This window comes from Saimiri boliviensis, chromosome 16, assembly GCF_048565385.1.
Source record: "Saimiri boliviensis isolate mSaiBol1 chromosome 16, mSaiBol1.pri, whole genome shotgun sequence".
In the NCBI taxonomy this organism is placed as follows: Eukaryota; Metazoa; Chordata; class Mammalia; order Primates; family Cebidae; genus Saimiri; species Saimiri boliviensis.
In genome coordinates, this window is record NC_133464.1 from 3,906,176 (window position 1) to 3,920,990 (window position 14,815).

A 14,815-nucleotide genomic window follows, 5' to 3' on the forward strand; every position below is an offset into this window, starting at 1 on the left:
TCTACTATGGATGAGACTAAAACTTAAAGTGATCAGAATTTATCCACCAATGTTTTTAGTTAATATTAGATTTTATATTATGATCTCCAATGCAAATTTGAGAAAATCTTCACCCAAAAACCTCATGTAAAATGATTTCTTTAAGAAAATATATTTGGAAATCATGCTTTTATATTATTTTATTTCATTTTTCTTTTTAAAGTGGAAAAACCTTGGTGACCAATTCCGCTCATCAATGGTTGTTTTCCCAGCAAGTGTGCAAGCGACAGGACAAGTGTCTGGGCTCTTTTGGAAAAAGAAGAATTAGCCCCCAGCTGACATTTTACAGAAATCCTTATTTTCACGTGTCACGTGTGTGCAAAAGAAAGTGAAGTCTAACCATTTTTGTTGTAATAGTCACGGAATGAGAGATACTAAGGAGAGAAAAATAGTTTTAATGTACCCCAGGCACTCTATTTTACCAGAAGAAATGTTTAACCTGCTTTCTTCAAGACGATCTTTATGGTAAGAACATGCAAGGAAAGTTTTCTTTTCTTTTGTAGGGAGAAAAAGGTGAAGCAGGTCCTCCCGGCCCACCTGGAATTGTGAGTAGGGTACTGTCCCTGGGTCTGCGAGCGTGCGGGGGGAAGGAAGGAGAGGCACAGGGCAGAACCGCACAGCTGTCTCTAGAACTGCATTTTTATGTAAAGTGGTTCATGCTACTTGACATGATTTTCTAATTTGTATTGTATGGCGTTTAGTATTTACTATTTTTATTATATTTTGACAATTCCTGCACATCTTTAAACCACTGAAAATGAAAAGTTTTGCACTTGGATGAGAATATTAGTAACATATTTGACTTTTTTTTTCTTTTGAGATGGAGTCTTGCTCTATTGCCCAGGCTGGAGTGCAGCTGTGCAGTCTTGGCTCACTGCAACCTCTGCCTCTCAAGTCCAAGGAGTAGCTGGGATTACAAGCACCTGCCACCATGCCCAGCTAATTTTTGTATTTTTAGTAGAGAGAGGATCTGACCGTGTTGGCCAGGCTGGTCTCAAACGTCTGACCTCAGGTGATCCATGTACCTCTGCTACCCTGAGTTCTGGAATTTCAGGCATGAGCCACTGTGCCCAGCCTTGACACCTTTTTTTAAGAAACAACAACAACAACAACAACAACAAAAACATGGCCCATTGAGGAAAATTTTTGTCAGAGAAACAGGTCATGTACAATTTAACTATCCTGGCAAAACCATTTTTATTTTTGCAAATAACACTTTACTACTGGTCAACATACATATTTTGCATAGCTGTCGGTGATGTGTGTGACATTTAAAAATAGGCATTGTCAGGTTTGCAAGTGCCTTCACGGTGCTCGTTTTCGGTCCTCTCGGAGAGTTGTCAGTCATTGCTTCAGCCGTTTTGCCCCTGGTTTTTTGAACTAATGAAAATGTTACCATTCTCTCCTCCGCTGCCTTCCTTGCAGTGCTGCAGGTAATGTGTTCGCACAGCCCGTTTTATTTATAGATTTACATAGAAGGTTTTACTTTATCGATTTTTTGACTGGCAAATAAAACTTGTATATACTTATGGTATGCATCATGATGTTTTATGTGTATAACCTGTGGAATGACTAAATCTAGCTATTTTACATTGACATGTTTTAATATCTATTAATTTAATTAATACACAGGAATTATATTTTAAAGGTAATATGCAAAAGTTGACTTTGCCACTTGTCTTGAATTTTATTAATTTAGAATCAGGCTCAGTGAATTTTCTCCTTTTTTTTTTTTTTGAGATGGAGTTTCGCTCTTGTTACCCAGGCTGGAGTGCAATGGCGCGATCTCGGCTCACCGCAACCTCCGCCTCCTGGGTTCAGGCAGTTCTCCTGCCTCAGCCTCCTGAGTAGCTGGGATTACAGGCACGCGCCACCATGCCCAGCTAATTTTTTGTATTTTTAGTAGAGACGGGGTTTCACCATGTTGACTAGGATGGTCTCGATCTCTTGACCTCGTGATCCACCCACCTCGGCCTCCCAAAGTGCTAGGATTACAGGCTTGAGCCACTGCGACCGGCCTTCTCCTTTTTAATGAGCCAAAAATGCCTCTTACTGTCTTGTGACCTTAAGGAAATGCCTACTTTTGGTCCTCAGAAAAAAAAAAAAAAAGCCAAAAACTCTTCCAATAAGAAAATTTGCATATACCTATTACATATAGCCTCAGGAAATTTAAGAGTGTTCCTCTCAGAATACCCTGTAATGTAAAACATTTTATTTATGGCTTGTATGTACAATTAGAAATTATAAACCTAAGCCTCAAATTGATGTTAGTCCAACTTGACCCCACTGGAGTGTTAAAAAAGCTGCTGCCAGGCAAACGATTGTGAGAGGAAGCGGGACCGCCTGCCTGGCGAGTCCTCTGCAGGGTCAGCTGCACCCCAGCTCCTGCATACGTCTCTGAGGACGGTCCCCTGCCTCCCTGTCCACCGCCGCTGCTGCTACTTCACTTCCGTGCTTCTTGAAACAATAGCGAATGTGTCCCTTCCTTCACTCATACTGCCTTACTCTACGGGACTAGCCACCCACGCCACGGGATCGTCACCTTTCCTTTCTTGATTCAGGTTATAGGCACAGGACCTTTGGGAGAGAAAGGAGAGCGGGGCTACCCTGGGACTCCGGGGCCGAGAGGAGAGCCGGGCCCGAAAGGTAGCTTTCTGCCTTTTTCTCTCCCTCTTCCTCCTCCCCCTCCCCCTCCTCCTCCTCCTTCCCCTCCCCTCCTCCTCTTCCTCCTCCTCCTCTTCCTCCTCTTCCTTCTCCTCTTCTTCCTCCTCCTCCTCCTCCTCCCTCTACCCGCCACCCGGCTTTCTCTTTTTTCCTCTCTTGTTTTCTAGTTTTGACCTGTGTCCATCCATATTTTGAAAGCATCTGCAGGCCTTGCAGGACTGTCTGGTGACCAGGTCTCCGCCAAGTTCCTATTTCATTGCCACAGGGGGGTCCAGGAGCCCTTCTCTGTAGCTTCGAGAGCAATGCATTTTCAGAGTAGGGGCTCAGGTGGTCTCCAGCTCTGTTTTCCACATTCCCCTTGGGCATGGACACTTAATGCACCAAGCAAGGCTTTCAGCAGAGAAATAAAAAGTGTATACAAATGGGTGAACTGTTCTGTTTGCTCCAACTCTCTCTTTGTCTTTTAAGGTTTCCCGGGAATACAAGGCCAACCCGGACCTCCAGGTGAGACTCCTTAACCGATTTTTTTATAGCATAGTTGCACACCTTCTGTGCTGTTTATATTCTGAATGTGTAATTTATCATGAATGTTAAATATTTCCACACATTTCGTAGCAATCTTACCACATCTTTTCTAGTTATGGAAGCAGAATAGACAAATGCTCGTAGATAACTATCTGGTCTTTGTAAGTGACAGCTTGGCATGTTAATGAACATGTACACCCTTATGTCTCTCCTGGGGGATCCAGATCTGTTCTGCTCAGCTCTGATCTAACCCGCCAGAGCCAGCCTGGCCCCTCTTTTCCCACAGCTCCCACTGAGCAGGTCCTGCCTTTCCACAGAGCCCCGATTCTAGCACAATCAGACGCCTTCCTCCTCAGCCTTCCCACCACTTTCCTCTCCCTCTGGATGTTCCCCCGCTGGAGATCGGACTCCAGCACCAACCCCCTTCTAGCTGCTGTGCCCAGTCCCAGCCTGGCCTCCCCAGCACCCCGGGGCTCCTCATGGTGAAGTTATTCTGCCGCCACTCCAGAAGAGCCAACGTGCGTGTCCTAGCAGGCTGTGCATTGCAGAGGCTCACTGTAGTCCCCGCACGTGTGTGCAGATGCGCGCGTGCGCGTGTCGTCCCCCCACGTGTGTGCAGATGCGCGTGCACGTGTCGTCCCCCACATGTGTGCAGATGCGCGCGTGCGCGTGTTCCCATATGTGTGTGCAGATGCATGTGTGTACACGTGTGTGCGTGCACATCTGTGGTATTCTCCCGGGTCCCAGCGCTGGTAAAATAAGTGTCTGATAGAAATGCTGCCATGCCCTACCATTGGCACACAACTCAGTGCTCGCAGCCTTTAAGCTTTTTGCTTTGTTTTCAATTTTTACATTGATTTTTTTATCCCCAATTATTATTTTATATTTTTTCCTTTCCAGCTGGTCTAAATTCTTGCAGAACTCCCCTTTTCTTTTTTTCGGGAACAGATGACACCCCACACAGCCCATGCCTGGCTCAGGGCAGGGCCTTCGTCCACTCCCACTTCCTCTCTTTTCTGTAAAAACTCTGAATCTACCCTTAAAGCAACGCTGTCGTCCCTGCTTACCTCTTGGACTCTCAGGAATGCCATCACGTCTCCTCAGCAGGAGCCTTGCGTCTTACTGTCTACAACCTTTTATCTACGCCTAGTGGCCTCTTAACCCAGATGCTTGATACAAAGCCACTGGAGTTGTTCTTGCTGGAGGAGTTACCATGTCCCCTCCCAAAACTGCTGTGTTCTTCTCCGTCCAGCCCCGCCTTGGGCTCGCCTGTGGCCCTGACCGTCCTCCCCACTCTGAGGGTGAGGGTTGGCTTCATGCCAGGGGTTTCCTTCAATTTCCTGTCCGTGAGAGGTGCAGCCTCCTCCTTCGGTGTTTGGTGGAAGCCCCCAGGGGCCGCCCCTCAGGGGCCCTTGGCTGTCTTGGAGCAGCTTGTGCTTTTGACCTTTCTCCAGTGACAGGCTGGATGTCTCAGGTTCAGTGTCCTCCTCCCTCTCCTCTCCACGCTGTTCTTAATTAACACCAGGTCTTCCGCGTGCCATGTCCCTCAGCTGTCCTTTTTCTCACACTCTCAGGAGCAGAGGCTGGCGCTTCCCTCCCGGGAGCAGCAGAGCCTCCTCTGGGCAGCCTTCTCATCACTCTCTCAGGCGGTGCCTTCAGGCTTCAGCAATCCCCAGCCCACGTGGTCTTTCCCTCAGGGAGGCACAGTGGCTGAAGCTGACCTGAATGTTCACACCTGATGGCTCCTTTGACTTCACGACCTTTCGCAGAACCTTCTTCTGCGTCCTTAGTCCTGCTCTGGCCTCTAGGTTCCAACCCAGTGACCCCCACTTTGCTTCAGGTCCACTTTCGCTTTGTTGAATGACGTTTCTGTGCCCTCGTGCTCCACGTAGAAATGCAGCGCGCCTCCCACAGCCTGTTTTTTAGATGTTGGGAAGGCTATTTGCACTCAGAGAAATTCACAGATTTTAATGTCTACGTCATGAGTCCCTGTTCCTTGAAGTTAACATGTAGGAAACATTTGACTGTCGGCATGAAATGGCAAAACGTCTGCCAGCTTAATTTGGTTTTACTTGTCTAAGGCAGTTCCCCTGTCAGCGATGGTCTGGTCGCCATTTTGCCTTGAACAGAGTTGGGAGAATGAGTTTGTGCTGTAGATGCTAAGCAGCCTTGAGGTTATTGATGTGCACTTCCATCTGGTTGCAGGCCTCCCGGTGCCTGGGCAGATCGGTGCCCCTGGCTTCCCCGGAGAAAGAGGAGAAAAAGGTGAACGAGGATTTCCGGGCCTATCTCTGCCAGGACCCAGTGGAAGAGACGGGCTCCAGGGTCCTCCTGGCCTCCCCGGGCCTCCTGGGCAGCCTGGCTACACAAGTGAGTTCCCTCGGGGATGGTTTAATGTCGTGTCTGAGCAGAGCCAGGCTGGGGGCTGTGACAGTCCCAATACACAGAGTATAATAGAAAGGCGTGGATTCTTCTAATCATTCACATTCCTCTAAGGGAATCTTCACAGAATTAACTGTGCTACAAAAAGCAATAGTTAAAATAAAAAGTAAAGTTGGTTTAAAGGAATAAATAATATGTTAACCAGCTCTGAGTCTCTAAAATTAAAAAGCATCTAAAGTTTCCCAAAGTCACATATGGTCCGCTCTTTCTCCTACCCAAATTCACACGGTCACATTCCCAGTGTTAAAAAGCAACCATGACATTGAAAGTTAAAAAGCAAGCCTGTTGAGGTACGTAGTTTTTATTGAAAACGGAATGCATTATTCTTCAGAGTAGCACGCACACACACACACACACACACACACACACACACACACACACTAAAAACAAGGAAGACAGGATTACATGGGTAAAGATTGCATTAGTAAAATCCGGAAAAGCCAGATTTTACTCCAGAAAAGCTGAATATGTAACATGGAACTCTTGATTCAATTAAGATGGCCCTGTGGTCCCAATACAACATCAATGCAAACTCTAAGAAAATCTCCAAGAATTTAAGCCAACCTGTCCAATGAGAGTGTGTTTGGATACCCAGAGCCAGCCGTTGGAACCTGCTGGGTCAAAACCAACGTGTGCTCTGTGGGGACCCCGAAACACAAGTCCTCTGTGGGGTTGAGTAAGAGGACTCCCAGGCTTCCAGTCCCAGCAAGACTTATTTGCTAGAATTTAAGCATCTTTCTGAAAGGGAGTTCTCATGGATCAGGCCGCTATCAGGGCTGGGCCAGAACGAGACAGAGCCATGGATTCCAACCTGGCAGCTTCCCTGGGAATGTGATCTGCCGGAGTTTGAGTAGGAGAAAGAACGGATCATATGTGACTTTGGGAAGCTTTTCTCCTCTTCTCTTGTGATTTTGTGAAACATGGGAAATGAAGATGAACTATTGCAGTCCGGAGATACTCTGTCCAGAGTCTCCTTTTCTCTATGTGTCTGAGCCTGTCCAAGGGGCCTTTGGGTTCTAGATTCATGCAGCAGGGAAGGGCATGCCTGGGAGACAGCAGGCAGGGATCTAACAGTGGTGATAAGACTCAACAGATCCTGCCGTCCTGGAGCAAGCATTCCACGGGGCAGATGGGTAACCCAAGACAAGGGAATTCTCTGAATGCGGGAGATGATAAGAAGTCCAGGGATAAGCATAAGCAGGAGAGTCAACAGGGAGTTCTGGGGTGGGGTGGGCTGGGGCGGGGAACTGTGGTTTTAAGCAGAGTCATTTACAAGCACAGGAAGGGTTGAGGGAGCCATTAATGGGGAAATCTGGAAAAGGGCCTTTCTTTTGGATATTTGTAATTTTGCAAATGCCGAAATACAAACGCATGTCCTATAAAAATATGAGCTTTACACTCCTGTTCATGGACTGGGATGTGTTAGCCGAATACATTGTAATATTTACAATTCCACATTTTCAAGGTGGCCTTTTGAGTCCATGTAAGTTAAGTAATTCCCAATCACAGAGTGTTAAGTCATAATTTAGAAATGAGATTTTTATTAAGATATATAATGTATGTAAAGAGGCTACATCTTAAAGCCATTGCGACCTTGGGACTTATCGATAGAGCGTGAACCGTGCAGTGCCGTGATTTTGGCATCTAAGTTCCGCTGCAGCTTTCTTGTCTCAGTGGGTACAGCCAGTTCGGAACTGTCTGTGGCTGCAGGCACCCTCAGTGAGAAGGTGTAAAATGTGAACTCCAGACCCGCATTTTAGAACTCCTCAGAAATAATCACCACATTAAATGATTTTAAATGGACTTCGGTGAGGACATACCATTTTTTTTTTAATTTTAATTTTTAATTTTGCCAGGGATGTGAAGGGATTCTGGTTCACCGAAGTAGGCAGGAGTTATGTTCTGAAGGAGTGTAATCATTGCGTGTCTCTCAATATTCATGAGCATACATTTCCAGAGGCAGGGAATTAATATACCCTGGGCTCACAGGGCTGAGAGACGTGGGTTCTTTCAGTAATTTAGGGGCTGCTCTTTGAAGCGTGAACGTGGAGTCCACTTTGTCTAAGACAGATGGCGTCAGTTGCATCAAGGTCAGAGGGTCGAGGAGGAGCCAGGCAGGACCAGAGGCACTAGGAGCAGGTCCCTGGCAGTGGCCATGGGGGACCAATGGTGACCCCACTCAAGCTTTCTCACCTCCTGTGCTTCCTGGGGAAGAAACTCAGGGAAAGACATGTAGCACATAAGGAACAAGCAAAGCAAGAATGCTTCCCCTCAGTTCCTACAGAGCTGGAGCGAACTCATTCTGCTGAGCTCTAAACCGAGTCACCAGACAAGGTTTGGGCCCTTCTTAGGCGTTCTGGTTCCAGCTGACGTGGGCAAGCTGGAAAGTGACCTTGGTTAATGCATCCAAGCCTGAGGGCCCCACACCCCCATTCCACACCCTGGGGACTCCGGGTGTCCAGGTGACAGCTGGACAGAGACTGCCCGTGACTCTGGCATTAGGAGAAGACCCTGTAAAGGGGAGGGGAGGGCCTTTGGCGCTGGTGCCTGAATGTGAGGATTAGGTCTGGGCAGTGAGGCTAGGTGCCAAGTTGTTCAGTGTGTCTTGTTCATCGAAGATCTTGGGAAAGGAAATATAAACGTCATCTCATGTGTATCCAAACCGTAAAACAATACTGATGTTTTTTTTACTGGAACCTAGGACAGATGGTGTGTGCATTACTGCAATTTATTTTTGTGTCTCTTTACATAAATGATAACTCAGAATTGAATGGGAACAATTCGAGGCATTTCCTCGTGGGTAGTCTGCAGCTCTAAAATGATGATTAGTTTTGTTGTAGATTGGGTTAGAGCGGGGGCGGGGAAAGGAATAAAATTGTTCTAGTCTCAGCTTTGACTTAACAGATGCATGACCCTGGGCAAATCACTTAGCTTTCTTGAGCCTCCGTGTGTTCATCTGTAAAATAAGGGTGCTGGTAGACACTCTGCACGATGAAGTGAGATCGTATGCAGGACGGTGGTAACGCACCTACACACACTTTAGAATTTGTGAAGTAGAAATATTAGCAGGGATTGCTTGGGATGGCGAATGGACGATGTGTGTGGTGTGTCCGGATTATGTTTTGCAAGTGGTTGATATTCTAAGATTATTTTGAAATAAACTAAAACTGAGTTTTTAATACCTATCAAATAGCTTAAAATGTTTCGGTTTTAGAATAGAGGTTGCTGGCCGGGCGTGGTGGCTCACGCCTGTAATCCCAGCACTTTGGGAAGCTGAGGTGGGTGGATCACAAGGTCAGGAGATGGAGACCATCCAGGCCAACATGATGAAACCTGTCTCTACTAAAAAATACAAAAAAAAAAAAAAAAAAAAAAAAATTAGCTGGGCGTGGTAGCATGTGCCTGTAGTTCCAGCTACTTGGGAGGCTGAGGCAGGAGAATTGCTTGAACCCGGGAGGCGGAGGTTGCAGTGAGCCAAAATCGCGCCGCTGCACTCCAGCCTGGCGCCTGGTGACACAGTGAGACTCTGTTTCAAAAAAAAAAAAAAGAAAAATACAAAGAATAGAGGTTGCACTAGGAGAGGGTAAAAAGACCTCGCTATGATCCTATAACTGAAAACTCATTTCAGATGGAATTGTGGAATGTCAGCCCGGACCTCCCGGTGACCAGGGTCCTCCTGGAATTCCAGGGCAGCCAGGATTGGCAGGTGAAATTGGAGAGAAAGGTGAGAGATTTTGATTTTTTTTTTTTTAAATGGTGGTTTTGCCTGTGCATAGGATTTTTTCCCACATACTTGCTGGCTTTGGAGTCAGGTGAGGGTGGGCATAGTTGTATTCTTCTTTTATTTGGAACCCCCTTCAAAATCCATTTCCTAGAATAAGCATCTTCCTGGAACTCAGTTAAGGATCTGGGAGGGAAAGGTGGAGACAGCCCTGAAGTTCCGAGTTTTGCCCTTTCTCCTTTCCAAGGACCACGAAGTCAGTCTTGCTACAGTGGGCGTGGTCAGCAGATAAAATTCAGACTGCTTTGTTACCGCCATCTTTCCATCAGTGTTTGAGAAGGGAGTTCTGTTATCAAAGAATGCACGTCCCTCCTTCAAGCCAAGTCAAAACCCTGCACATGGAATGCTCACCAGTTCTTCCAGTGGTGTTACGTATCAGTGCGAGCAAATGTGCCATTGAGGCATTATTCAGCTTCACTCTGGGCTCTCAGTCCCATCTCTAATCCCTCCAGGCGTTTGCCTTACCACCCGCACAGGACAGGTATTTATCTCTTCAGCCATCCTGGACACACAGGTGGATTATCACTGCATCGACAGTCCTGTCTTAGAGGGGGATAAGCAGTGGATATTCCGACATCTATATGCCTGGTAGTAACCCGAGAATGGGTCAGATAGGAGGCAGTCCCCCACAGCAGCCCCTCTGTGTACATTTCTGCCTGGGGATTGTAAACACGCTTTAGTCTTCAAATGTGTAAAACAGAAATGATGCATGGAGACGTTTCCGCCAGCGTCTTAGAATTCTGAGAGCCACATACACGGCAGGACCTGAAATGGAAGCGGTCTTGGCTGTCGTCACAGGGTGCCACCGATCAGAGTCAGCATGCACTTTGGTTCTTAATGAGTCTCTCCACTCTAGTTGCCAGGCACTCAGTGCTTTGTGAGATTACTGTTTCATTTTAAGACAGATCCAACGTCCAGAGGTTGTTCACACTGCCGTCTTAGCGATCCATCCCCCAGATCCCAGGAGAAGCACCTTTCTTCTTGAGTCTTCTCATTCCTCTTTTGGCTCCATCATCTGCTCAGAACGCACCTCATCCCCCCACCCTCCTGGAGCTTTGTGAACAGAGACACCCACGAATGCCTGGGGCTCAGAACTTAGCTGGGTTCTCAGCTGTGTTGCACCCCGCGCCTTCTGTGGATGGGCTCCTGTCCTGCCTCCTAAAACAGCCCACATTGAAACTGTGCACCTGCTCCCACACTTCAGGGGCATGGCCCACCTGCACCTGCCCTGTCTTACTTCTGCCTGTGGGGTGTCCCGGGGCGGGGTGGGCAATAGCAGTGCCCATAGGGGGCTGCCAGCCAGGGCGGGGACGGGAAGGAACATGGCCACGCCACCTCGAGGTCCCTGGCATAGCTTCTCTACGAGCACTTTTTGCTCTATATTATGCCTGATTTGTGCCTAGAAACCAGACATGTTAATATTTAAGATACAGCAATAGCTAAGACACTGTAAGGTCTTTGAGATTGGCTTGAAAGTCAAGACTTGAGATGTTAGAATTTCCAAAGAAGAGCAGCTCACCGCCTTTTCCAGGGCCACAGTGTCTCTCCTCTGCTGTCCTGGGTGTCAGGTCACACATGCGTTCTTGCTTTCGTGGCTGCTTCTTCCCAAGTCTGCCAACCAGGGAAGTCCGTGAACTGGACGACGCACTCAACCAAAGAGAAAGGGGATGGGAGATTTTAAAATTCGAGACACAATTACAAACGTCAGGTCTTTCAGGCTGACGGGCACCGTTGAATTTCTGGACCACTTTTTAGTGAGGCAGCCCGTGTCCTTTCACTGAGGGGAGAACTGGGGTCATTAAACAGTACCTCTGTGGTCACATGCGGCGCATGCTGGGGACAGCGGGCGCGTTCATTGACGCAGAGAGGGACACGCATCTGACTTCAGTTTCCACCTGTTAGCAGAGAGCCTGGAGGAGCCGTTCAGTCACTGAGCAAACCTAAGTTTGAACGTGATACGTTAGTGACACCCTTGACTTTTAATTCTCTCAGTGCACTCCAGAGACTTCTGGTCACATATTACATGTAAGAACCTTTGTGTTTTCCAGGTCAAAAAGGAGAGAGTTGCCTTATCTGTGATACAGCAGGTTATCGGGGCCCTCCTGGGCCACAGGGACCCCCAGGAGAAATAGGTAAGACCCAAATGTGAAAAGGACCAGCTCAGAATTTGCTTTTGTGTTGGCGCCTTTGCTGTGACACTGATTTTACTCTATGAAAGGCCCGGTTTTCTGCAGCCAGTCCTAGAGCATAATAACAAGCATGCTGAGCCCCATTTCCAGGATTTGCCCACGTTGTTGGGAATGATCAAGATAGCCTACGCATTCGGCATGTAAAAATTTCCTCATAAAAGACAGCAGCATAACAGCTCCCTGCCTGCCACGGCTTCTGCTGTCTCGCAAGCAGTTAACGCAATTTATGTTCTTCCTCTAAGTGGTCCCTGGGGATGTGGGCAGGAGGCGGGGGTGGGTGCTGGAAGCGTTCCTGCTTCCGGGTGTACGTGTGCGTTGGGTCACATTTTCCCTTTCTGAGTCCATCTTGGGCATTTTAGTTGTTACTGCCTTGGGATTGTCCAAGCAATCATCCACTTCCTATACAGATGTTTATGCTTTTGAGTCTGAAGAAAGGGTTTTTATGAGGATGATGATTACACTTTAAGTGCTGGGGTGCAGTGCAGAGCGTGCAGGATTGTTACTTAGGTATACACATGCCCTGGTGGTTCAGAAAGGTTTTGACAAGTGTCTCATGAATGCTTGTTGCTGTCTTTTTCCCTGTCTCTCGTGAAAGGTTTCCCAGGGCAGCCAGGGGCCAAGGGCGACAGAGGTTTGCCTGGCAGAGACGGTCTTGCGGGAGTGCCTGTAAGTAAACCCTTCTGAGGTCACACACGTATCAGAAGTGGCCACCAAGCACATCCACAGAGTTGTGTAATTTTGCGTTTGCAAGCGTGGCCTCTGGTAAGTGTCTCTGTGTCGAGCCCTCTGGAGTGACTCCACGTGCCCCTTGTCTCAGGAGAATGAGTAAGACTGTCACCTGCAGAGCCCAAATCACAGCCGCCTTTCTTCTCACCTGGTCAGAACGTCTTTGGCTGCTGCCTCCCTGTGTTCGGGTGTGGCTGAATGGGGCTGTGTCCTTCCCGCAGGGTCTCTGGCATTTCCTGAAACCGATGGTGCCATGGGAGCCACTCCCGAGCGGCACAGTGCAGAGCTGAAGTGCTGTCTCTCTGTGTTACCGTTGCTGGTAACGTCACATCAGCTCATCTAAAAGCTCCTTAGAAGGTTCAGTGTCAATAGTTTCTATGGAAAGATGAGGAAAGCAGATCCGTTTCCCTCTGACGATTTGAAATACGTTTTTATGTTTTTATTCCTCTCCGTTCAGTTGAAAGTTGCCGTTACAACATCTATTGTGTAGCTTCTTTTTCAAATCCGTAAATGAAATATCTGGATGGCATCGACATGAGACCTTTCAATTGAACAAAATACCAGCGTCTTAGCTTTTCTAGTTTGTTTTAAAAGAATCCATTAAATAGAAGAGCGTATTAATCATCTTGAATATTGAAGGACATTATTTTCCTGCATATAATCAGTTCCATTTCTGAAGCTTTTAAATCCCAAGGCATTGTTCCTCTCATATTTTCTTTGTTCTTCTGAGCTCTGCAAGCCTGGACTAGTTTCTACAATTCCTTTCATTTCTTTTTTTCTTTTTGTAAGAAATTGAAAGTCGAATTTTGAAATTATTCATTTCTGATGTAGCTCTTCAAATTTTTTGAATTTTTAAAGATATTGCTGGAAGCTTCTATAAAAGAAAACCAGGGCAAAAGTGAGATGAAATGGGAATGACCCAGCTGGAATCCAGCAATCGTTTTCTGCTTTTGAAGTTAGATTCTGGGCTTCTGCTCTCCAGAACTTCCCTGGTGCCTGGGGAGCTGAGTTAGAAGTTGCAGTTGTTTAAAATATTTCTAAATAAATTAGAAGTTCAAATAACTGGGTAGCCTGACTGTAGTGGGGATCAAAGACAGAATAACTTTGAAAGAAGCAGAAAAGGATGGTTTTAACCTCTATCCACTGCTTCATCTCCTGGGCTTTCCTGGTGAACTTCCTGCCTCAATTCTGGCTGAGACACAGTCCAGACAAATCTAATAAAGATGGAAAAAGAGGAAGGAGGTGAGAAAATAGGAATATTGAGGAGAGATCATGATAAAGAAGAAAATAAAAGGTACAACCCCAATTCTACCCCTGTGCCTTCGTCAGGACCTCCTTTCTTTCTGTAGATGGAAAAAGTCTCTAAAAATAGATTTACGGGTAAATAGCTCAATTGAGAAGTTAGTAAGTTTCATTTTATTGGAAGCTATATTTGAAGCTCCGTCATTTAACTGGCTCAGAAATGTGGTTCTCTTATTTTGAATTTAGCTAGAGGCTAAAATAGATATCCACAAACCAGCACCCAGGAGAGTAAATTAAAATTTAAAAGCAGCAAAATGCTCTGATTTTTCATTTGACTTAGATAGCATTTCTGTGACACTTCCTTTTGAAAGCCAAGTGTTTAATTTTTGAGAAAGAATAATGGATCACAAAAGGCTGACTCCGCAAGTGGGCTGATGAAGCCCAAGTTGGTCTGAGCAGATTTCATGGTTCCTGGTCCCTGGGAAGATTAATTGAAACTAACACTCCCTGACTTTTCCCTCAGTGGCACCACGTTTTAGATGTCAGACTTTCTCCAATTAATGCAGCCAATGCTAAATTTTCCAGGCAGTATTTGATTCCTCAGCATTTATTTTCGGGGAGATGGATCAAAAGACCTTTGAACCACTTAGAATCAAGAAGTGCTATGGCAAAGGAACCACAGGAGATATCCTAGGGTCACCAATGTCACTGTTTCAAAAGCCCAGATTTCTCTCATAAATAGAATGATGGCAGGCAAGGTAATCGCTGTTAAAGTAAAAAAATTGTGTTTTCTCACCCTCAGATCATAGTATTGGAGAGCTTTATATTTTTAGGCTGTGAATAATTATCATAAAATAATGTAATGATATTTTCAGATTGAGAAAAATATACATTCTTTATAATTTCTGGCACCAGTATTTTTAAATTGATGAATATTGCCAGTTCCGCGTGTTCTTCCTCCAGTATCTCTTTTGTTCTGGATGCCAAGGATACAGAGTTAGGAAGCCTTGGTCCTCAAAGCCCTGAAGTACCAGCGGAGAGACAGCTCTGCAAATAGATTGTCCTAATGAAACAAAGTGATTTACAGAACGAGGTCCATACAGTAGAGCAGAAGGCGGTGCCTGCCCACAGGAAAGGCTTCATAGAGGAGGCTAATTTTAGCAGGGATTGAAGGATGCACAGGAGCTAATATTAACTAAAGAGACAC

The 14,815-nt window shown here is 46.3% G+C and overlaps 1 protein-coding gene across 1 annotated transcript in view; it reads left to right on the top strand.

The window, feature by feature from the left end:
• The window catches only part of COL4A1 (collagen type IV alpha 1 chain), a 151,016-nt gene that overhangs the window by 98,130 nt on the left and 38,071 nt on the right, over positions 1-14,815 (top strand). The window contains exons 18-24 of the mRNA XM_039473372.2: positions 543-584; positions 2,601-2,685; positions 3,172-3,207; positions 5,434-5,598; positions 9,299-9,394; positions 11,500-11,583; positions 12,236-12,306. Of these exons, the coding sequence (XP_039329306.1) occupies positions 543-584; positions 2,601-2,685; positions 3,172-3,207; positions 5,434-5,598; positions 9,299-9,394; positions 11,500-11,583; positions 12,236-12,306 (579 nt within the window). The remainder of the gene's footprint in view (positions 1-542; positions 585-2,600; positions 2,686-3,171; positions 3,208-5,433; positions 5,599-9,298; positions 9,395-11,499; positions 11,584-12,235; positions 12,307-14,815) is intronic.